General features: G+C 39.7%; 1 protein-coding gene across 30 annotated transcripts in view; it reads left to right on the forward strand.

The window, feature by feature from the left end:
• Positions 1 to 25,506, forward strand: part of LOC105477721 (dedicator of cytokinesis 9) — a 298,629-nt gene that overhangs the window by 159,864 nt on the left and 113,259 nt on the right. For all 30 annotated transcript variants that reach the window (XM_071081085.1, XM_071081090.1, XM_011734482.3 and 27 more), the window contains exons 4-10: positions 2,698 to 2,780; positions 5,213 to 5,282; positions 6,950 to 7,045; positions 8,001 to 8,135; positions 13,930 to 14,104; positions 15,037 to 15,104; positions 24,921 to 24,995. In XM_071081085.1, the coding sequence (XP_070937186.1) occupies positions 2,698 to 2,780; positions 5,213 to 5,282; positions 6,950 to 7,045; positions 8,001 to 8,135; positions 13,930 to 14,104; positions 15,037 to 15,104; positions 24,921 to 24,995 (702 nt within the window). The remainder of the gene's footprint in view (positions 1 to 2,697; positions 2,781 to 5,212; positions 5,283 to 6,949; positions 7,046 to 8,000; positions 8,136 to 13,929; positions 14,105 to 15,036; positions 15,105 to 24,920; positions 24,996 to 25,506) is intronic.

Here is a 25,506-nt window from a genome sequence, read left to right on the forward strand (position 1 = left end):
ATCATATGACCCTCAAAGCTGAAAATATTTATGATCTTGCCTTTTGCACATAAAGTTTGTTGACCCATGTTTTAAAGCATGTGGCAAAATTATTAATTGCTAACTCAGTTCTCCCAGTTGATTAAAAAAATATGGTTTTTTGAGGGAGAATTCTCCATTAAGTTATTTAATCACTGCAGGTTGAGCAATAGCTGCTTCATCCTATGCTGCTGGAGCCAACATAACTAAACACTTTTGGGACCCTTCCACTTGGGTGGAGTGAACATCACTTCCTCTTCATCCTCTGATCCAGAGAATGACCTAATGGCTTAAAACAAAGCAAAACAAAGCAGAAAAAAACTTCAAAAACTTTTCAGTGTAACTTCAAAATATTATTGAATTTCACAGGTTTGAAATGTTAATCATGTAATCAGTCAGTCACATTCCTGTCTTTTTGGAGGTACAGTTCTCCAGATCTGGATTTCTGGACTCCTTATCTCCTAGACTTTCTACATCCCCGGAGGAGTGGAGGTTTCTTGCCTCATTCTGTGCTTCTGCTTTGGAATTTAGCCAATGCCTGCTATGTAGATAGTCAACACTGGCTTGTTAAATCAATGGATCTCTAAATACTTAGCCAGATTCACTGTGGAGTTTTTTTTTTTTTTTTTGTATGTGCAATTCCTTATAATTATAAATATTTGAACATAATAAAGTGTAATTATTTTCCCCATTTTGCCTAAGGTATTAAAATCTTGGCCAGGCGTGGTGGCTCACGCCTGTAATCCCAGCACTTTGGGAGGCTGAGGCGGGTGGATCACGAGGTCAGGAGTTTGAGACCAGCCTGACCAACATGGTGAAACCCCGTACATACTAAAAATACAAAAAGTAGCCGGGCGTGGTGGTGTGCGCCTGTAATCCCAGCTACTCAGGAGGCTGAGGTAGGAGAATCGCTTGAACCCGGGAGGCAGAGGTTGCAGTGAGCCGAGATTATGCCACTGCACTCCAGCCTGGGTGACAGAGCAAGATTCCATCTCAAAAAAAAAAAAAATCTGGGCTCTCTTCATAAATGCATTTCATGCTGGTTTATTTAGTTTTTAATTGGGCAGGTACATTTTATACTTCAGAATAGTTTTAATGTCCTGCAGGAGACTTGGTGGTACAACTTTAGTTCCAGTGCTTGTTGAAAAACCGCTGTGGCTCTTTGAAGAGAATAGGATCACGCCTACGAGACCGTGTCATACGTAGTCAGGCCTGACTACTTAACTGTGCCAGTGGACCTAGGGGCAGTAGTGGGAAAATCCAAAACTATGGATTATTATGAAATCTGATTGGTTTTGGAATGCAATTTTGAGTGTGTAATACTTTAAATGTGAAAATGCTTTGAGAAATCTAAAAACAATCATTTTCAAGGATAAAGTAGCATTTTAAAATATTCGTGTCTACAGAGTAAAAAAATGGAAGAGTTGGCCAGCTCCAAAATGTGACTCTGCGCTTAGCCCTTCTCTGCTATTTGTTCCACCTCTCAGAATGATTTTAAAAACTTACATTACCTTCACATCACACCCTTGCCAGTAGAATGCTTATTGTAGAGCCTGGCACAAAATCAGCATTTACTGCTGTTGCAATTTTTATTTTCATGATTTTGAGGTGGAGGGATTTGCTTCAGAAAGCCTTCAGGCATGGCCTATGATACAGATGGAAAGGTTGACAGTAGAAACGATGAAGTGAAAGAAGCAGAATAGAGATGTTGTTCATGTTAGTTACAGCCGGAGTCAAATAAACTAGATAAGGCATAAATACATTGATCTACCTATATTTTCATGGATTCACTCCTGCTTTCTTTCCCCCCACGCTGAAGTCTGCACATATATAGTCAAGTACTGACTGTACAGAAGATCATTTGAACTAAGCTGATTTTAACTAAAATTCTATAGCTTTTGATTTTGACTCATTCATATTTGAAGATCTGGTGGATGTGGCATTAAAATCTTAGGCTTTATGCACTACTGGAGGATCTTCATGGGTAGATGAACGACAGACACCAGGCTGGCCCATTGAATCTGTCATGTGGCGAGGTAGTTTGAATGAGGTCTGTGTAGGTTAGGTCACTAATAGAATCCTTGGCAGTGGAGGACTACATTAAACATTCTGTACACACACAGAGATGAAAATGTCATCGTGTTAACATTAATTGGAATCTAAACCTTTCTTCCTAATTATTTCACTCTTTTCCTTATGAATGGAAAGAAAAACTGAGGGCAAATTTACATGAGAATATTAACTAACAGAGCGAGCTAGTTCTAGTATTAGTAAATACCATGAATGCATCTTTAAGTTCACGCATCCTGTTCACTTTCATGTCATAGTAGAGGCCACATGGCTTTTTAAGCACCAGGTGCTTAGTCTGAAATAGTCCATTGTTAGGTAAATGTCATAAGGTTAGATGAAGTTGTCTACTTGTAAAACCTGCTCTCAGATCATTAATGATGATAACTTAAAGTGATACTGCCCCCAAGGGTAATGTTTCAATGGTTCAAAGTCCCAAGCTTCACAGGAATCTCTGGTGGTGGAATTTCAGGCATTAGCTGGTTGATGGGAAAGATTTTTTTTTTGATGTTTGTATGGGTATGCCTTCACAATCTTTCCCAAGTGTTTTCCAAAAGTCGTCACATACCTCTCTGTTTTTTACTTTCTATTTTTCAAATCCCCCTTCAATAGTGCATCAAAACCTATAACTCTGACTGGCATCTTGTGAACTATAAATATGAAGATTACTCAGGAGAGTTTCGACAGCTTCCGAAGTGAGTAAACTATATTATACACATAGGGAAAAGTGTACTTGAAATGCTTGCGGGGAGGTATGTAACTTCCTATGCAATCAGAGTAATTGGGGAAAACATTTCTGGATGGTTTATGTGTATGTGGTATAACTATTGTTTACAGGGCCTTTGATTGTAAGACTCAAACATGCTGCTTTGGTATTGCTAGGTAGTAATAAACGTGTGGGTGGTTTAATTATGTCCAGTGGTTCTTTTCAGGGTACCACTGATAATAGGTGAAATTTTTTCACTATGAAATATAACACAAAGAAAATGTAAGTGTACTGAAATATGCTGCAGTGTATTTTTTCCTTGAAAAGAATATTTTGAGGAAGATAATTATAAAGAGCATTTTACATTGAATAAATTTTATGTTTTAAAAAAAAGTAAATCAAGAAACAAGCATTTTCCCAGTTAAAATTTTTTTTTTTTACCTCCTTTAAAGTATTAACTTATTCTAGACTGTACCAAAAGCAAGTGTATTTAGATTGAATAGTGGTGGCTAAAGTGAATCAGGTATTGCCTTGACAGACTATCTGTTATAAAAGGGTCCATTTTGTATTGCTTTAAAGGAATACCTGAGGCTGGGTAGTTTATAAAGAAAAGAGATTTATTTATTTATTTATTTATTTTTGAGACAGAGTCTCACTCTGTCACCCAGGCTGGAATGCAATGGCACGATCTCGGGTCACTGCAACCTCCACCTCCCAACTTCTCCCACCTCAGCCTCCTGAGTAGCTGGGATTACAGCCATGTGCCACCACACCCGGCTAATTTTGTGTTTTTAGTAGAGACGGGGTTTCACCATGTTGTCCAGGCTGCTCTCAAACTCCTGACCTCAGGTGATCCACCTGCCTCTGCCTCCCAAACTGCTGGGATTACAAGTGTTAGCCACCTTGACTGGCCAAGAAAAGAGATTTATTTCACTCATAGTTCTGCAGGTTGTACAAGAAGGATAGCACTGGCTTCTGCTCAGCTTCTGTTGAAGACTTTTGTGCTGCTTCAAAACATGATGGAAAAGGTCAAAGGGGAAAGTTGGCACTTATGAAAAGAGACCAAAGAGGAGGAGGAACCTCACTTTATAACAACCCATTCTCTTGGGTACTAATCCATTTCAGCAACAAGCAATCCCATCTTGCCAGGAACAAGAATTCACTCATTACTGTGAGAATAGCACCAAGCCTCTCATGATGGATCTGCCCCATGACCCACTAGGCCCAATAATGCAACACTGGGGACCAAATTTCAATCTGAATTTTGGTGGGAATAAAAACCATATCCAAACCATAGCAGTTGGCAAATTGAAGTGTACTTGATTTTGAGAAAATTGAAAGCAAATCGTGATGGATTATGTTTTAAAACTAACCATCACCAATGAAAATATTACTTGAGACCTGATTAATGTATTTTTCTTTGTGTTTGTTACATCTTTGAGCTGGAACCTTTTATGCTGTTCTTAGTGGACCTAGCTGTTTGTTTTTCCTCCGTGTGTGGCTTTGCCACTCCTTAAGTGTGTTCGGCCAGTTCCCTGATTGCCTCTTTTTAAACCTCAGCCAGGAACACTCCCTCCTAGCATTATCTTCTCCAGATGGGTGTGCTCTTTAGTTCTATATTTACCCAATCCTCCCTTAGGGATTTTTTAATTCTTCCCATTGGATTGGCTTAGCCCATCTTTGTTGATCCTGTTGTTCATAGTCTAAGGGTTGAAATGTATCAGACTATGTGATGTTGTGTACTTACTATCTATTAGACTGCTGGTACATTTTCCCTATTGGCGTTAATGAGCATTTCCAAATGTGAGACGAGAAAGAGAGGGAGAATTGTAGTGATGAAGAACACAGATTCTGTGTTCTGCCTTGGACAACTCTGCCCTCTGTAAGCCTGATTTACCTCATCTGTTAAATGGCCTTAACAACAGTCACCATCATTAAAGGATTAAATGAGAGGGCACATGAGAAGTGCACAGGGCCTGGCACCTCATACCCATTGAGTAAATGCAAGCTGCTATAGATATTGGTGTCTTGTTTTTGTTGTGGTTAATACCATCATTGTTAATCAGTTTCAATGCAACAACTCAATCTTCCTGTTTTTCCTCATAAACTTTGTATTAAAAGTTATTCTACCAAGTCTTTGTTTATTAAAAACTAATTACTTTCTTACTTTTAATATGCCTGCTGACTCCCCAGAAGCTATGCTGTCTTTTCCACATAGCTTTTTGGAGCTTTGTTACTCCAGTCTCTTGGCTTACCCACCTTGAGAAGCACGGGCATCGATGGTTTTATTCTTTGTCTGAATAGAGAAGCTGGGCCATCTTTGGATTTAGTAAAGGCTGGGCCCTCTGATGGAAGAGGAAATGCAAAGCTTCTTCTTTGACTAGGCATTTCTAAAACAAATTTTCTTTGTTGTTTTTATAGCAAAGTGGTCAAGTTGGATAAACTTCCAGTTCATGTCTACGAAGTTGATGAGGAGGTCGACAAAGATGAGGTGGGATACCTGCTTGCTGTTGCTTCTCTTTTCACTCTAGATTTAAACATGAATTTTACAGACTTAAAAGATTAGTTAGAAAATAACCGACATTTAGCCAAAATAGGCATTGGAGTGTTACATGAAACGGAATAATTTTTTAAAAATGTTATTGATTGATTGGAATGAGGTCTCTGTTTCAACTTTACTGCTTAGCATTTCATGTTCTCTTGGTTGTGTTTATTTGTTCTGAGATCATTTTCAAAGACTTGGATCAGATCTGGCTACACTGTTAAAAGATATCAAGATGACTTAGACCTTGAATTTAGGTTGTTTTTCAACAGATCTCAAAACAGCTGCCAGCCAGTAGATTTAAATGGCTATTTCTTCAATGATTGCTTTTAGTGAGTGAAGTCTGATTTTATCAAGCCCCTCCCCCTATTCCTAGAGAAAACTCATGGCTAAAGAAGTATGTAAAGGGAGTGGGGCATTGAGGTGAGTCTGCCCACCGAGTGAGGGAAACCTCACAAGAAGACAGTGCCCATCTCTGCATTTCTTATCCTCCCCATTGGTTGTTAAGTGTCCCATTGTGAGTTCAGGTTTTTCGTTTTTAAAAAATGTGTCAGCTGAGCTATAACATTAGCCACTCATTAAGCAATGTGCATGCAGCAGATTGTTTTAGAAACTAGTTTTAAAACAGTTCTAAGAAAAATGACTGCTCATTCAAAATGAACAATATATTGGGAACTTGGAGCTGATTAGCATGAATAGTGACAGGAGGACCAATGGAAATACAGCATGTAAGGGCATGCACTAAACTGTAAAATCCTAGATGGTAAGTTATTTCTATTATGCTGTTAATACAAATATTAAAACCGCCAATATTAATGTTGAGATGGTCCAAGACAAAGCATATGATGCGTCTTTCTGCAATTGCCTGTGTGATTACGAAAGCTTTGCCAGATTTTGTGTGTGTGTGTGTGTATTTTTCGTCTGTCTATTTTACATACAAATGTGTGCTTAACATATTTGTAGCAGCAGGTGGCAGCTCCATGCTCTTCTCCTTAAACCCAGGTCTTGCGGCATGGGGGTCTGTGCTAAAAAAGCAGGTCTCTTCACTTCTCTCAGCTCTTTCCTTTCACTTCTCTGACTCCCCCTTTCTTCCTTTCTATCCCTGCTTGCATTCTTGCCTGTCTGTCCTTCTTTTTTCTCTCCATCATTTTTATCTCTCCTTTCTGTATTGCCTCGCATTTCCTCTCTTTCTTTATTCACCTTTCCCTGAACTAAGCCTCTGGGAAGGTTTCCAGGAATGTGCTTTTGTCCTCTGACTATAGGGGAGTGTAATTTGAAAACATTTTTTCATGAAATCAGGCAAGACCTTCCAACTTGAGTGGTCAGTTGAAGTATGTCCTTTCTGTGGCTCATTAAACACTGACAAATAAAAATTTGGACAGGAGCTAGCTTTGCCTTTAATGGAATAAAGTTTTCAAAAATGTAGGCAGGTCTCTCTCTTTTACCACTAAGTGGACTTTCATGTGACTTGTAGGCATTGGTGTCAATGGGTACTTCAGTACAGGGGCAGTGGACAACTTGGCACAAAGGGAATGACCTTCCCATTGACCAAACTCACAGCAAGTAACCCAGGTAATAACGGGAGGTTGACTGGTGGTGTTTTCCTTCTCTCCTAGGATGCTGCCTCCCTCGGTTCCCAGAAGGGTGGGATCACCAAGCATGGCTGGCTGTACAAAGGCAACATGAACAGTGCCATCAGCGTGACCATGAGGGTGAGGACGCGCATCACTTTGCCCTCCCCTCTCACAGCCCTTTCTTCCATAGAGCTCTAGAACAATGCTCAAGATGAATGTGCATGCTGTTCTTCCCCACAAAAGGGACATTGTCTGGTTCCTAGGATGCTCCCCTGGTGATAGCACCCCAATTGGCAGTCTCATCCACCCACTTTCCCTCACTGTCTTCTGACCACCAGCATAAGGAGACCATCCCTCGGCTGGTGTGAAGGTGCAGTCACTGACAATAGGCTTTCTTCTCTATACTAACTGAAAAGTGTTCCTTAGTACCTCACAGAATGTCACCAAGGGACATATCTGTCATGCCAATCCTGAGCACTTCTGTGGAGGTGTACTGCAACAAGTAAAGCAAAAATTGAGGACGATAAAAGAAAATAGTTGCATAGAGGAGAAGGTTGCAGAGAAAGAAGTCACACCAATAGAAGAAGCTATTCAGGAGAAAAGTGGGACCAGAGAAACATCAGGATTAATAACAAAGGGAATAGAAACAAGCGAGTCAGGGAGATAAAAATTAAGGAGGAAATGTGACTGTCATTACCCTGAGGCTGGAAAATCATTCAGCGTCTTGAGGCAAAAAATAGTTCCCATTCTCTGAGCAAGAAACCCTGGGGATTTTAGAGAAAGTTTCTGTCCTTCTGTGCTGCATCCCAAATTGGAAGTCCCTGCACTGCTTTTGGGTAGCTATGTAAAATCTCCGATTCCGTGGGTGAGAAAAATGACCCATGGATATTAGGGGAACCACCTCCTCAGAGCTGAGATGCAGTGAGCTTCTTAGATGGGATGGGGAGTCTTAACCCCGCAGTAACCTGGAGCGTCAGCTAGAGTGAGAACGGAAACAGGTATTATGTATGTGTGTAGTCATAAGTGGGTTATTGATAGAGATTGTGACCCTCTTCATTTTGAAAGAATCGCTGTGTGTGTATTTTTCTCTCAGTCATTTAAGAGACGATTTTTCCACCTGATTCAACTTGGCGATGGATCCTATAATTTGAATTTTTATAAAGATGAAAAGATCTCCAAAGAACCAAAAGGATCAATATTTCTGGATTCCTGTATGGGTGTGGTTCAGGTAAATATGAAAAGAGTTTTGCCGTTAGTTTTCTTATCTGCAGTAGTGCTTATGTGTAAATAAAAAATAGCAGATTTAAGCAAACACTTCTAAAAATGGCAATACGCATGGTAGAAATATAACATCTAACTTTAAATGAGGAAAGTCTTGTTTTTCATCATTATGGAAGACGAAAGTGATAATGTAGAGGCAAGATTATGCTGTGGCAGGCAGGAGCACTCTGGCTCGGCCACTTTATAGCTGCGTGACCTTTAACAGGCTACTTAATTCAGATAATGAGAATGTTTCTTTAATATGGCAAATGAGCACATTGGATGAATCAGTGCAGGAAAATATTTAAAACACTTCATAGTATCTCAGTGGTGATTTTTGTCGCTAGCATTATAGTACCACTGGCCATGTAGATCAGTAAAGAGATTAGATTTCAGCGCAGATTGAGTTCAAATCCCTGCTCCTCCACTTACCAGCGCTGTAACCTTGGAGATGTTATTTAACCTCTCTGTACCTCAGTTTCTTCATTTGTTAAATAAGGATAATGGCAGTACCAAATATGGTTACTGAGAGGGTTAATTCATTACACATGTAAAGAGCTTAGAACAGTGGCAACAAATGGTAAGCATTTGGTCAATATTAGATAGTTTTGTAATCATAGGGCTGTTGTACTTTTATATCATAGGGCTTATGTACTTATCCTTTAAAATTTTTGTTAATTATACATAATACATGAATGTATTTTTATTGTAAAAAATCAGATAATACACATAAAGTGAAAGTCCTTCTGGACGCCTTCTCCCCTCTTTAGTCTCTCTTCTCTGAGGGGAGCTACTACCAGTTTTGCGTGCATCCTTCTGTAGCTTTTTAGCATTGTCTTTGGAAGAGAGTTTTCAGTTTCCCTGTCCATCATCTGTCCATCTGTCCATCCATCCATCTGTCCACACCTCCATTCATCCAGCTTTGCCACTTTCAAGGAAGATTTAAGGCAGCAGCTTACAAGCATACACAGGACATGGGATAGCATAAACTTAAAGTGGGGGTGAAAGCAGAAAGATGAACAGGGGGTTGGGATAAGGGTGAGAGAAAATAGAGTTAAGGAGAAAGCATATGTTTTGAAGATCTAACACCTGCTATGGGTGGGCCACCACCTGGGCTCTGTGCCTTCTCACTTGGAGACCTGTTCAGTCGCACAATTCACAGTGCACATAAGATACAGACAATTCAATTAGTCAGAAGCTGCCCCAGTAGTCTCAGAATGAAGATCATTCAGGCGTTTTTCTCAGGGTCCCTCTCAGACAGAAGACTCTGTGATTGATGAACAATCTTCCTAACAACCCCTCACAAAAGATTCAGTCACCATTATCAAAGAATTCTCTCTTCAAATGACTCCATGGTGGCTGATCACATCGGCCTGTAGCTCGATTCTGTAAGGAGATTGTTTGGTGGGGCCAGTGTTACACAGCTATCTGGTTTGACCAGAGGTATACTTGTTATGTATTTGCGTGTTTACCCAAAATTAAAGTGCATTTTCTTCCAAGGAATACATTTGTCCGATTGAAACAGCCTAGCCGGGCACAGTGGCTCATGCCTGTAATCTCAACGCTTTGGGAGGCAGAGGTGGGTGGATTACCTGAGATCAGGAGTTCAAGACCAACCTGACCAACATGGTGAAATCCCATCTCTACTAAAAATACAAAAAATAGCCAGGTGTGGTGGCGGGTGCCTGTAATGCCAGCTACTCAGGAAGCTGAGGCGGGAGAATCGCTTGAACCTGGGAGGTGGAGGTTGTAGTGAGCTGAGATTGCGCCATTGCACTCCAGCCTGGGCGACAGAGCAAGAATCTGTCTCAAAAAAAAAAAAAAAAAAAAAAAAAAAGCCCAGCAGTGCTGAAGGGCAATGCTTCACCTCTGCATCACCCTCACCCACTCACATCCTATTCCCTTGAAATAGTAGTGGTGCTAGATCACAAGTGTTCACTGCTGTTTCTTCATTCATTGGTTTTGGACGTCATTGCATGACTTCTGTGCTGGTAGATAGGATTTTAGCTCCTGGCACCCTCCTTTGGCCTCTAATCTGGATGAATTGCTTTCCCTGCCCCGCATACCTGCCATCTAGACATTCGGCCTGTCTTCCTCCCTGTGCTGGGCTTCCTGTTTCTAGAACCTTATGCCTTCCTCTTTCTTGTTCTACTTTCTTATTTTGGAGAAGCACATCTTCTGCAGCTTTCTAAGGAATTGTGTGTGAGATGTTAATTTTTTGAGAATGAGGGTATCTGTTCATATCTTTATTTTTGCATTCACGCTTGACTCATAGTTTGGCTAGTTATAAAGTTCAAAGTGAAATCATTTTACCTTGGAATTTCAAGGGTATCCCATTGCCTTCTAGTTTCCACTGTTGTTTGGAGGATTCTGATGTTATTCTGAATCCCTGTTCTTTGTGGTCTTCTCTTCAGTGTTCTAAAATTTTGATTTTTATTTTATGTTTTGGTAAGCTTTTTTGTTAAGGTATAACATATAAAGAGAAAATAAGGTATAACATATAAATAGAAAATAAGGTATAACATATAGAAAACATATACCTAATGCATGTGTGACTCGGTGGATCTTTCTGGAGCTCTGCTCTCTCTTACCTTTGTGCTATTTTATTTCCTGTCATTTTGGAGACTCTGCCCTGCATATTCTGGCCACCTTGGTCTTCCCCAGGTCTGGTCAGTGTCTTCTCCTCAGCAAGATGGCAGGGCTCTGTTTGGATTCCCCTTCCTGTGCCGCAATTCAGATACTGCCTCCAGGCAGAAAGCTGAGGCGATGTGGGGCTCACCTCATGTCTTTCCCTTCTACAAAGGAAGGGCTGCACTGCCTTTTGCCCCCTATCTAAAAACTGTTATTTCATGTATTTTGTCCACTTTTCTACCAATGATGGTGGGAGAGTAAGTCCAGATCCTGTTTCTTCCTCACAGTCAGCTGTGGAAGGGAGGGGTCAGAATCAGATGTCTGCAGGGACCAAGGAGGTAAATTAAGTGACAGAGAGGCCTGGTTGCAAATCAACAGGGAATGCTGGGGTGACCTGGAGCCCAGTGCTCCATTTAAAGGGGGCATCTGCTGCCCATCTGCAGCTGGTACCGCCAGGAGGAACCCCCAGCTCAAAGGTGCCAGATCATCTGGTTTCTCAAAAAGCGAGAAATACAGAATTTGAATTAAACTTTGGTAACTTCAATTATTGGTAACTAATTTTAAAAACCACTTTGAAAAATAAGCGAAAAACACGAAAAGGTAATTTGAGAGGATTACAAAAAAGCAAACAAACAAAACACCGCTGGTAGTATCCCCACCCCACCGAAAAAAAGAAAAAAAGAAAAAAAGAAAAAAAAAAGGTAAAATACATGAAAGTGTATTTGGGCCCAAGATCAAGAGTGTAGCACCGCTTAATGCTCACTGAAAATTATTTTCAGTCAACAGCGAATGTGGATGTCTCTCAGCTGGCAATTCAGCCTCCACTGAAAGCCACCACTATGAACAACCTCATTATATCACAGGATGTTTATTGACAGTGTTTATGAAGTAAGGAGTGCCAGAGTGATGTTTCAATGACAGTAAATTAACTTCTTGGGTGGGATTCCCAGGTAGGAGTTTTATTTGTATTCTTTAGTCAAAAGACCGTTAAGTTACTTTTTAGCTGAATTTTCTGGCACTGACTTTAAAAAGAAGGTTAAAGCAAACCTAAATATATTTGGTAACCTCATTTTTTAAAGTAAGAAGTAATTGTTTTTGTTTTATAAGAGAGTTTTGTTGCATGTTTTTGGCCCAGGGGACAGCTGTCTGTAAGTACAACAGCCCTGAGCTATCCATTAGTCTCTGGGGTGCATTTCAAAATCTAAGATTCTGATTTCAATGGAAGTCTCTTCCTTCAAAATGTCTTTGCAGATGCAGCTGATGGTGTTTTTCATTTAATAAAGTGTATCCAAGCCTTCAAAAGAGTAAAATAATTTGTTTTTATCTATGTCTGTTTGTAAACTAAAAGTCAAAAGTTGTGATTTAAGTGTTTTTAAAAATTATTACTTATGGATGTTATTTAAAAAATTAGTTGACTGGTGCTGTGAATTAAAAAAAAATGCCTAAACTAAAAATTTTTGAGTATTTTAGAACCCTTGAAATGTATTATACTTATTTTGCAGATGAGGAAACTGAGACTCAGAAACAGAAATTATTTAGAATTGAGTCCTAATGGTATTTTCCCCCCCACTTTTAACTTTCTCTTTTCACGATTGTGAGTATACAGGGAAAGGAGGAGAGAAAACTCATGTTGTTTCTAGCCTTTGACTCTTCTTCCCTGGTTCTTGCCTTGAAGTTTAAGTGAAAGCCAAGGTGGCAATTACTGAGCCCACAGCAGACAGTCTGTGCACAAGAGTGTGTGACTTTGCCAAGGGGAGCATTTGACTTTGCATTTCTAAGAACTGTGCTGCAAAACCACAGAGACTTTTGGGAGGGTTGCCCTGTCCCTGAGACCTCCACTAAGGAACTCTTAGAGTGACTGTGGATAACCCATTAGGATTTTAGTGGCTATACGGGAGGCTGTCTTGCTGGCCCAGGTTAGTGGAAGTGTTCGATTTCATATCACTTCGCCTGTCCTTACAGGGGATCTTGTGCCGTGTTCCTCTGAGCTGAACCTCTGTCTAGTGCAGCCAACCTGGGGAGATTTTGCTCCCTGGAGGACATCTTGCAATGTCTGAAGACTGTCATCTGTTGGCTTAAGACCATAAATTTTGCTAATCATTGTACAATGCACGGGCCAACCCCTCACAACAAAGAATTGGCTGCCCAAGTGTCGGTAATACTGAGGCTGAGAAGTCCTGGCCTAGTGCATGTTCATCTTCTGTCTGCTACTGCACGGGGACTACTCTTATTCTTTGAGCCAGTCACCCTCCTGCAGGCGTGAAAACCGGAGGCAGGAGGCAAGGCCACGGACAGGGAGTCCAAATACTTTTTGGGATTCATAAAGGATGGGAAAGTTCCAGATAAGTAAGCTAAACATAATAGATAATGGTTGGCTTTTAAAAATATAATACCATACACTACTTCATTAAAAAAAAATAGGAGCTGGGCCGGCGCGGTGGCTCACGCCTGTAATCCCAGCACTTTGGGAGGCCGAGGCGGGCGGATCACGAGGTCAGGAGATCAAGACCATCCTGGCGAACACGGTGAAACCCCGTCTGTACTAAAAATACAAAAAAATTAGTCGGGCGTGGTGGCGGGCGCCTGTAGTCCCAGCTTCTAGGGAGGCTGAGGCAGAAGAATGGCATGAACCCAGGAGGTGGAGCTTGCAGTGAGCCGAGATTGCGCCACTGCACTCCAGCCTGGGCGACAGAGCAAGACTCCGTCTCAAAAAAAAAAAAAAAAAAAGGAGCTGAAGAAATATGAAAATTTTACATGAAATTTCCTTTATTCAACAAATATTTTTCAAACACTCACTATGTGCAAGTCACTGTAGAGTCCATAGAGACTAAGGATGTGTAGCACTGAACAAAATGGGGGCTTTGAGGAGCTTTCATTCCACTGCAGGGGCACACAATGAATCAAATGAGTATGTACAGCAGGTAATGAGTCAGATGGAAAAATAAAGCTTGCAGGAAGTGAAACCGGGAAGGTGGGCAGTGATGGGATTTCATGAGGAGGGGGCTTGCAGTTTAAAATAGCTTGGTTCTCAATGCCAATGAGATAACACTCACCAACAAATAAGAGAGAAAAATTATTTTAAAGCAGTTCTAATTCTTAAAGTATGTCTCTTTATCCTTTTTTCATTTCAGAACAACAAAGTCAGGCGTTTTGCTTTTGAGCTCAAAATGCAGGACAAAAGTAGTTATCTCTTGGCAGCAGACAGCGAAGTAGAAATGGAAGAATGGATCACAATTCTAAATAAGATCCTCCAGCTCAACTTTGAAGCCGCGATGCAAGAAAAGCGAAATGGTGACTCTCATGAAGGTAGGCAGGCTTGGCTTCCCCCGGGCACATACACACTCTGTGGGTGTCTTTATTTTTGCCAGGTGGGTATAGGAAGGAGACTTGTGTTGCACAAGTACATGAGAGGTGGGATGGATAGGAGCTCTTTACAAATAGCCTGTCCGCAAAGGTTTTGCCACATTATAACCTACTTCCCTGACATTTTGTATGTGGAAATCATGTAATGGAAAGAACCAAAGCTTTGGAAGCAGAAAGGAAGACCTGGGTTTGAGTCCCATAAATACTGTATTTCAGCTGTGTAGCCTTGGGTAAACAACTTATGTTTTCTGAGCCTCAGTTGACTCACCTGTGAAATGGGAATAAACATGAAAATTGCTGGGAAGATGGGAGAGTAAATAAGAAAATGAATCTCAAGTATCTGGCATAGAATTTTTACTGTATTATAAAATATTAGTAATAATTAGAATGCATGGGAGCCTCAGATTAAATTGGTGAGAAAAAACTGGCTATGTTCTTGACAATTCATGTTTTACTTCAACCCTTATGTGGTTCCCAACCCTGGCTTCCCCTTAGAAGTGCCTGGAAGCTTTTTAAAAATACCATTTACCTGATCCCACAAGAGATTCTGATTTAGTTGGCCTGGGGTGGAGCCTGGGCAGGTCTGACTTTTAGGGGGTCTCATGGATGTGTCCATGTGGGCTGTTGTTCATAGCTAGTGTCAGGTCTAATTGGACAGTGTCCATGCTATACCAGCTACTCAATGTTTTGACTCTCAGCACTGGACCTGTGCATCAGTATTTTTTCAAAGCACCCCAAGTGTTTCCCGGGAGCATCCAGAGTGGGGAACCACTGTGTTCATTTGAAGGCACCTAAGAGAAATGGCCTTCCTCCTCCTGTTTCAAATGAAATGCTATGAATACAAGTGACTCCAATAATCTGTTTTGCCATTTTAGATGATGAACAAAGCAAATTGGAAGGTTCTGGTTCCAGTTTAGATAGCTACCTGCCGGAACTTGCCAAGGTAACATCATCTTACATCTTCTGCTCTTCATTGAATGCTATTGAAGTATTTCTCATTTCACTGGTTTGTCCAGAATGGAACCTGTTGAAATCATAACAATTACATTGCGATTACCTCTCTGTTTTTCTGACCTGATTACAAGGTGACATGTACTCATGCAGTATGATTTCAGGTCTGTCTTCCAAAAAGTACCCTGCAAAGTATTCTTTTATTATTATTTTAAGTGTTCTTTTTTCCCCTGCTAATGCTTAACACTGCATCACAGGTACTGAAGAAATAACCAAAATATGCAGGCAGGTGTTCTCATAATAGCATCGTACTTTCTATGTTGATACATGTGCTCTCCCTTACTCAGGTTAATAGACACAGTTCTAAAGAGGAAGGACCTGGTAATCTTGCCGCAAAACCCAGGGGTTGCCTGAGTTACGGAAATTGTTTCTCGGTCACTCTCAATGGGAAAAAAATAAGCTATTCCTGTATCCTACAATTTTGAGAAATTTAAGAGTTACTGAAAAGCACAAAGAAAAACAAACCAACCATACTGCTACTTCCCAGATTAAATATCTACGATGATGTTGCCTTTTTAGCTTCCACATTCTTAAAAGATATAAAACATCAGTTATAGTTGAAGTTCTTTTTAAACCCTGTCCTTATTCCCATTCTCTTCTTTTCCCACAACCCCAATCAGAAACAAGCACTATTAAAAGTTTTACTTTCATTTTTATATCTTTACAAATAAATCTATCGTAATGATATATACTGTGTTATATCATTATGATAGATACTGATATAATGTTATAATTTAAACATTATATCATTATATCACTTTATATCTTTACAAATAAATCTATCATAATGATATATACTGTGTTATGATAGATACTGATATAATGTTATAATTTAAACATATCAGTATGTTTAAAAATGTTTTATAAATGCTAACATACTATATTGTTCTGCACTTTAAAAAATTTTAAAATTTACCCCTTTTATTTGTACTATATAACTTTTAATTTTAGCGGTTCTATTATTTTCATTTTTTCTATTATAAACAAAGCTACAATGACTGTGCTTGTACTTGTGTCCTTGTGTGTATCTGAATGATTCTTTCTTAAATGAGAGAAATATCTTTGTCTTCTCTAGCCCTTTGCACACTTACTCTGTTACTGCCCTTCTATTCTTTTTTTTTTTTGATACTAGAGTGAAATGGTGACCCTCCACACCCACATCTTAAACACTATAATAGAAACATGGTTTATCTATATAGGATTATAAATAGACTAGCATTCAGCATTGACCTTTATTTTAAGACAACATGGCTGTTCTCAAGTGTAAAATCTCCCTCCCTGGCTAGGACTTTAGAACATTGTTTTTTTTAAGGACTTGACTGTTACCACAGTATCTTTTTAGCACCTGCCTATTAAAGCTAATTTTAGTGCCACCATTGTAACCACCTCCTAGTCCGGGAAGAGTTTTGGCTTGTGTGTTTGTGTTTTTGTGTTATGAATGTCTGCGTATCATATTTTGCATTGAGATTTGCTTTTTTGTTTCTGGATGTTTGGGAGTTCATAATTTCTCAAAACAAAATGTTTGTGCCCATTTGGGTTTTAGTTTGTTGCAGCAGGTAATATATGTGATGCCATCTAGAATTCAGAAAGTAACCTTCTGCACTTATTGGGTGAACAGAATGGATACCTAGGAGAAGATTCATGTTATTTGAGCTTAATGTTGATTAATAAAAAATCTATACTTTTCCCAATGAGGATATACAGGAACTGTCCCCTCCTTCTCTTACTACCCAGCCAATATAATTCGGTATTGTTTGATCCCAAGACCTAGGGAGATTTTTTAATATATACATATATTTAATAAAAATGTGTACATTTATGTATATATACTTATATTTTTATAAGTATAATTATATATTTTTTTCATTTAAAATATTTGGAACTGTTTTTAAACCATGGGTTACAAGTTAGCTTAAGCCATTTTAGTTGGCGAAATCAGTTTGATTTCAACCCCTGCTTCTTTTTGTTTCTGTCTAGTTTTTTATTCTTTTTATTGAGGTGTAATTTATAATAGCAGAATGCTCAAGCATGAATTGTAGAGCTCACTGGAGTTCACATTTGTACACTGATGTAAGCAGCCCTCAGGCTAGCTTGGACCTGAGACCCTCATTATTTTGACCTCCATCACTGTAGATTAGTTTTGACTTTTCTAGACCTTTCTGTGAATGGACTCATACATGTACACTTTGTGTCAGGCTTATTTAGCTAAACATTATGTGACTCACTTTAAAAAGTTTTTTTAGGTCGGGCATAGTGGCTCATGCCTGTAATCCCAGCATTTTGGGAGGCTGAGGTGAGTGGATCATTTGAGGTTAGGAGTTCAAGACCAGCCTGGCCAACATGGGGAAACCCTGTCTCTACTAAAAATACAAAAATTAGCCAGGCGTGGTGCCTGTAATACCAGCTACTTGGGAGGCTAAGGTAGGAGAGTCACTTGAACGCAAGAGGCAGGGGTTGCAGTGAGCTGAGATCATGCCACTGCACTCTAGTCTGGGTGACAGAGCAAGACTGTGTCTCCAAAAAAAAAAAAAAAGTTGTTTTTTTTTTTAATGTGATAGAATTGAATGGAGAATATGAAAGTACACTGCCCTTAATAATAACATTATTTTTTATATAAAATAATATCTGCCCTTAATAATAACATTTTTTATATAAAATAGTATCATATTAAGGGCTGTGTACTATTTATATATATATAGTGTGTGTGTCTTGCATAGTGATATAAAAGATATTTGTTTTTCTTAGTGTGCTATTATGTATATTTATTTCCTTTCATTGGTATATAACGTACCTATTTTGGGGGTTCGTGTGATATTTTGATATCTGTATACGATGTGTGATGGTCAAACCAGGATAATTGGGATAGCCATCACCTCAAACATTTATCTTTGTGTTGGGGATTTAAAACATTTCTCACTAGGAATCATGGTCAAAACCTAAAAAAATGCATCCTTGTTAGGGACTTTACTGTTTTTTTCTTTCCCCCTCGCTTTGAGGTGTTTTAAAAATAATTTTATATAGGAAGGCAGAAAAAGGTAGAAAAGGTGGAAAGTAATTTTTTGAAGAGGAAAAGAATGAAGAAAATGGAGATGAGTTATTCACTTAGCACGTGGATATCTGTGGGCTTTGCCTTTTAAAACCCAGCTCAGTGGTGTCAGTGTGAGCAGCCCAGGCACTAAGGGGAGACCTGTGTTTCCTGTCCCCAGCCCTGAGCAAGAATGCAGTTTTGGCTGTTTATCATCCCCCTTCAGGGTGTCTGGATTATTTGCACTGGTTGAGAAGGCAAAGAAGTTGATCTGGTAACTGTTGGTCATCCCATTTTTAGGAGGAATGGATTCCATGGTTACAGAATCAGAGGCTGAAGTGTACAGGGGGAGGGGTGGAGAGAGAGAACTGTGTAAGGTGTTTACTCAGGGGATGAAGAGGTAAAGAGGTCAGTATCAGGGAAGGAAGGTACAAGAAAGGGTCAGGCTGGGTGGCTGGGCCACAATTCAGTCAGATTGCAGAGAAAGGCCTAGAACAATGGGGGTAGGCAGAAGGTGGCTGAAGGTGTAATTTAATGGCAGGTTCCTTGTCTAATCAGCTCCTCTAACCTCCTTCATCCTGTTGCCCCGGCTTTTGTTTTCCACTGTGACTAAGACATAGCCAAACAGGATATGACCGACAGGAAGTTGTTTCAGTGCAAAAATAACTGTTGTCTCATTCTGGAATATTATGGAAGGGCTCATTACTTACAGTATGAGTGATGTAAACCTAGGTTTTCAGAATATTTTGTATAATCTTGGAACTTATGTTTGTACATTTAGTACTGAACATCTTTATTGTTTTCTTATTAGAGAACACACTGTATTTACCCTAAAACTGGTTCTTTTCCTCCTATTGTCTACTATGGAGCCAAACAATTTTTTATTATAAATATAACAGTGTATAGCCTCAGTCTTCTAAATATTTTAGTTAGATACACAAACCATAATTCAAGTTAGTTAATTGATTTCTTCCCTAGAAAGTCAAGGAGTAACATAATCAGGTTATAAACTTTGTTACTAGTTATTTAATAATTTATTTCTTGGGTTACATTTATATCTTAGGTGACATCAGAACATATATGTCACCTCCTTAAGATAGTGTGAAGAAAACCCACCTTATGTTTTCTTCCACAGCTTTTCTGTTTGTGAGCTTTTATTTTTGTACTCAAAGAATAGCATCAACTTTTACTTTGGTTTCCCCATTTGTTTCTGAAAGAGAAGTAGAATTTCATCTGAATCCAGAATTACTCACACCCTTTTACCTTTCAACTTTGTTTTAAGCAAATGAACTTATTGTTCCAGGTAAATCTTCCACAGTTGCGTGCAGGGGAAAGTATGATGTCTCAGACTTTCTAGTCTCATAGAGATGGAGTGAGGATCAAGGGCCATGCTCAGCAGAACTTGTCAGAACCCAGCGCTTTCACAGACACTTTTTCTGAATTTTTAAACCAAGTCTGTAATAAGTGCTTTCTTCCCTAGATTCCAATCCAGAAAACAATATCATTGCACTATGATACAAACGAGCTGGCTAGGCTTGTGTCTGTGGGGTCAGCTGGCTTTGCATTTCTAGGCCTCCTTTGTGAAGAGGATGAGCTGATTGTCCTGAGAAGTTAGGTGTCTTGGAAGTAGTGGAAATAGATCATGATAACTCTTTAAATTAAAGAGTATGGGCCGGGCGCGGTGGCTCAAGCCTGTAATCCCAGCACTTTGGGAGGCCGAGACGGGCGGATCACGAGGTCAGGAGATCGAGACCATCTGGCTAACACGGTGAAACCCCGTCTCTATTAAGAAATACAAAAAAAAAATTGCCGGGCGAGGTGGTGGGCGCCTGTAGTCCCAGCTACTTGGGAGGCTGAGGCCGGAGAATGGCGTGAACCCGAGAGGCGGAGCTTGCAGTGAGCTGAGATCCGGCCACTGCACTCCAGCCTGGGCGACAGAGCGAGACTCCGTCTCAAAAAAAAAAAAAAAAAAAAAAAAAGAGTATGTATTTTGGCCTCAAAACGTTTTGCAAAGTCCTCCTGTTCCAACCCATTCTGCTTAAATGACCCAACAGTCAATACAATGTTTCTGGTAATTCATCCTCAGAATAAGATGCTGTTGACTGTAGTCTTTGTCTCTAAATTGTTTTATCTACTCGCAAATAAATTTAAGACACACAATATGCCTAAAGCCTACAGCAGACTTTCTGGAAACTCTTGAATGTTTGGTCCATAACTACTTCTTAAGACAAAGAAGAAAACCTTGTCAGGGTGTGTCATTAGTGCTTGAATGTAGGGTTTACAGGATGGGGTGGGGTGGGGTGGGGGTATCGCCCTTGGTTTAGATGAATCATTCTCTTCCTTATCTTCTCAGCAGACACCAGTTTCTACAGAGAACAGCTCTGCCATTGTGCTTTCTCTGTTTCCATTTTCCTCTCATTCTCTTCTCCACGAAACCCAGAGTAGTCAGTGGGCTTTGGGCAGGAAAGTGGCAACAGGGTGTCTGGGGAAAAGCCAGTTGGCTCTTCCTACCATCACAATATAGACTGACCATAGTTTATTTTAAAAGCAGAGCTCGTTTCCATCACTCTGAGAAGTGCTCAACTGCAGTCTTTGGGATGATATTTGTTATAGCTGTATTTTGTCCACTCTTAGATTGTGAGAGTACATATTACAAGTATTTATTTTATTATCTTTACTAAAATTTTAATTAAAAATAAGTATGCTTGTCACAGTAAGTAAAAATACCCAAAGTTGTTTAAAGAAAAGTTCGCCTTTTCCCTTCATCCTCCATTCCCACATTCCTGAGAACACTGACGTTAATAACCAGTTGCAATTCCCCTTTCACCAAACTGATTGCTCATAGAAATATAGAGAAACATATGTAAGGTTTTTAAGTTTTTTTATAAAAATGTGTTCACAATATATACATTATTCTGAAATTTACTGAATCACTTAAAAATATTTCATAGATGTCCCTCTGGACCAGTAGAAGATCTGGTTCCCTCTTACATGCATATCAGCAAGCTGCATGATATTTCCACTGTTGCTACTGTATACTTCATTCAGCCATCTCCCTATTAATGAACGTTTAGGTTTTTTTCAGTTTAAGTCAAAGTTTATTGTGTTTTTAATGCTTTAAACATTGCCAAGTTACTGTCCCAAAAAGCTGTAACAATTCACATTTCTGTTTCTCTGCATCTTCACCAGATGAGTATAAAATGGTATTTTACTGTGCTTTCATTTACATTTTGCTGGTTATTAGTGATATTTTTCATGTTTTCATACATTTATTTGCCACTTGTGTTTTTTCTTCCTGACTCGCCTGTTCACATTCTTTACCTTTTTTTCTTCTTTCTTGTGTAGTGTAATAGACTCTGAAGCCAGGCAAACTGAGTTAGAAGCCAGGCCTCTATTTCATGATGTAGGTCTTTGGGCGAAGTACCTAACACTCATGCCTTAGTGTCTTCTCTTTTAATGAGCAGGAGTAATAATAGTACCTGCCTCCTAAGGTTGTATAAAATTAAAATGGGCACATAGGGCATATCTGGCAGGTAGTCATTGGCTGTTATCAGTAGTAGCTCTTATCATTACTATTCTTCCAGATACTGTTTCCTGACTCTGGGGCAAAGTCCTGCTCTCCCTGAACCACATTTTTCTACCTCTTAGATTGTATTTGGTAATTCTTTCAGCCACTGTTGGGCATCCTCCCTGTTTAATGCATCATCCTAGACCTTAGGAGGGATAGGAGGAACTTTAAGAAGCCAAATTTGCTTTTTATGTATCTCATAGCAGAGCAATTGATATATATTAGGTAGATTACAAACCTTTAAGTTATTTTTACATCTAAAGCTGTCCCTTCTTTTCCAATAAATGATGTCTGTGGTAAAGAATATATCTGTTGGGTGTTAGTGACAAAATCAGAATGCTTTGTGTCTATTTTGGCTAGTAGTTAATTGTTTTTCTTTTATTATGTCTGCATTCTTATTTGTTCTTTAATTATACGGAGCTCATTAGCAGTTTTTCTTGCTTTATTTATTTCTTATCTTCTAGCACAGTCAACTCGAGACAACAAGCATCTTTCAGAAAGGCATCAGGAATTGCATCTACATTAAGAACCCACTCCTCTGCTCTCGCGTTTGAGAACATAACACAGTATTTGCCTTTGTTGAAGGGCTCAAGCGGACGATTCAGAAGTAGAATAGATAACTGTTGGTGGTGGCTTGCAGCACCTAGTACTGACGGTTTTGTTAGGAAACACCACAGGCAGTATACAATGTAAAGCAAATTCTTTGGGTTCAGTTAAGGAGATTCCACTTGCACATGTTCTTGCTCTTTTGGTGTAAAAAATTAGGAAAGGTGACAGGCAGGATAGACTAAAATGAAGTGGTCCCATCTCCCATATGGAGAGCACCTGCCTCCACCACAGGCAAGTGTTTTGCCCTGGAAGCATAAACAGAAGATTGCAGTAATGCCCCTTCACCTCCATAGCCTTCAGGCTCCCACTGATAGCATCAAGATAAACTTGGTGTGGCAAGAGACTTGAGCCATCATCTTGTTTAACGTGTTTACACAGAAATTAAAATGGAACCCAGAGAGGCTGCGTAGCTTGCACAGCTGCTTAACTGAACTAGAACCAGAACCCAGTTTCCTAGTATTCTGGTGCCCATTTTATTTAAACATAGACAGCTGATCATGATAGTTTGGATCATTACTAAAGACCTTTGTATACAACAATCGCATGGCTAAGAAGATTCAGATGCTTCTTTTCTCATTATCCATGATTGGAAATGTAATAATAGACTTTGCTCTGCCACCAACAGAAGAGACAAGACACCTTTTCTGCTGTGGCTGTGAGTGCCCCCACGGAGTGCTGAGATGTGACACATGTCTCTGGGGAAAGTAGCAGATGAGAGAGTGTGTTCTATTCCAACTCCATAGACTTAGCTGTGGAGACTGAGAGTCATGAAGAGCTCTGACAGACAAGAACAGAGTATAGACTTAGAGGCACCAGGCATGAAGAATCATAAAGATGGAGATGACTTCTATCTTGTGAATGTCTGAAAAGCCTCTCTCTCTTTCTGTTCCCAAATGCCACATCTCCAGCCCCCGTCTCTGCCTCCGTCTGTCTGTTTTCTTCTGTGGCTTCTCTTCTGTCCACCTCTTCAATGTTGGGCCCCCAGGCTTTTGTCTTCAGAGCCACTTCCACCCTCTTCCTCAGGACATCTTGTCCACTCCCAAGTCTGGAACTCCAGCCTTCCTCTCGGCCTTGTGCTCAAGTTTCATCCCTCTAGCTGTCTATTGGATGTTTCCAGTTGGAAATTCCACAGGCATCTCTACCCAGGCATCTCTACACAAAGATGATAAGGATATTACCATCTTTTTGGCAGATTTGTTTTTCCTGAGTTTTCTGTCTTGTTTATGGATTCACCATTCATCAGGCTGCCCAAGCTAGAAATGTGGGATTTGTTAATCGGCCCTGCTGTGAGATGGGGAGACTGGTGTGATAACCCAAGAAAGACATTGTGGGCCTCTGGGTCTTACCCTTTTTAACCCGTTGCCTCAGCTCTACCCAATTGATGCTTCTGAAATGTGGAGCTCGTTTTATTCTCCTACCTAAAATGTTGCAGGATATTTTAGATTCTGAATGAAATCCCCAGTCTTTTTTTTTAAGTGAAAGCAAGTTTATTAAGAAAGTAAAGGAATAAAGAATGGCTATGCCATTGGCAAAGCAGCCCTGAGGGCTGCTGGTTGCCCATTTTTATGGTTATTTCTTGATGATATGCTAAACAAGGGGGAAGTCCCCAATCCTTAGCAGGCAAATCCCAGACTCATTTCTCTTAACTTTTTTTTTTTTTTTTTTAAATCATGCCCTGCCTTTCGGTTATGATGAGTGACTTGGTGATTGCTCAGGTGTGACTTGTCCCTTTGCACCTGCTGTGCCTTCTCCTAGAATGTGCTTTTCTCCTTTCCTGGCCAAGTGTTCTTGTCCTTCCAGATGGGCCTTCCCTTGGGAGGTGGTTTCTGACTGCCACCCCCTAGTCCAAGTTGATTTCCACTGTTACCTTAAACTTTCTTTTGTCCTCTTATTACCTGTTGATATGCTGTCTCCCTACCTGGTGTTCCTTGGGGCTAGGGACTTCCTTCATTCACATTTCACATGTCTCTAGGGCCTGGCTCATAAGAGGTGCTTAATGAATATTTATTGAATTAATCAGCATCTTGTCCTTCAAGATCAGCCATCATTTTCTCTATCTCATCATTCAAAATATTTTCCTTCCTCTTCCCCTTCTTGCAACCAGTCATAGACTGGACTCTGTTAAATCTTTCCTAGCATCTGTGCTCATTTCCATCTTCAGTGTCTGTGCATCCATTTCATTCAGCCAGGAGTGTTAAGCTCGATTCTGCCCCTTCATTCCAAGTCTATCCCATATTCCATTACTTTATGAAGACTTTCCTGACACACAGATGCTTAATTATTCTCTTTTGCTTTCTTTGTGTTGACTTTGACTCTACCACTGATTGTGAGCTTCAGAAGGGCAGGAATCTCATCGTCACTTCTTTTTCCTCCTGGTGCTTACTTTGTGTGCTGCACACCCCCTGGCATACACAGCGGCTCTCCAGCACGAGGCAGAGCTCTCCAGCAGCCTCAGCCTTCAGGACTAGGCAGCTTTTAACTGTATTTGGGCATCTTTGCAAGGAAAGGATTTTGTTAAATGTAATTTTTATTTATCTTGTTATCAGAGTGCCAGAGAAGCAGAAATCAAACTGAAAAGTGAAAGCAGAGTCAAACTTTTTTATCTGGACCCAGATGCCCAGGTAAGAACTATCTAAATGTTTAATATTTAAAACCAAGTGTGGGAGAGAAAATCATCGATGGGCTTATTTGTTTATTTGTTTGCTTTGTTTATTTTGGAACAACAAGCAAAATAACTATAGAAAATTCGGGGAAAAGAGGAAAAATAAAAATGTATAATCTCATCACCATAGCATTACTATTGTGAATATTTGATATTTAATAGATGTTTGAAAATTGGGAGAGATTTATTGAAAGACATTCTCAAGTTCACAAAGCACATCTAATTTATCTGTTAAAATAGCCATCAGAAAATAACAGGTATCACTGCAGGTGCCTGGGAGTCAATGCTAATTCCCAAGTAGCCCAGGCTCAGGCTCAAATACAAAGCTTTTCCATTTAACTTCAATGATAAGTACTTCTCTGTTTCCTCACAGACCTCATAATCATATGTATGTGTGTTTATATGTCTATAATTTTTATCTGCTTTTAAGAAGTTTTTGTTTATCATGGTAAAAATATACATAATATAAA

The sequence above is a fragment of the Macaca nemestrina genome, chromosome 16 (assembly GCF_043159975.1).
Source record: "Macaca nemestrina isolate mMacNem1 chromosome 16, mMacNem.hap1, whole genome shotgun sequence".
In the NCBI taxonomy this organism is placed as follows: Eukaryota; Metazoa; Chordata; class Mammalia; order Primates; family Cercopithecidae; genus Macaca; species Macaca nemestrina.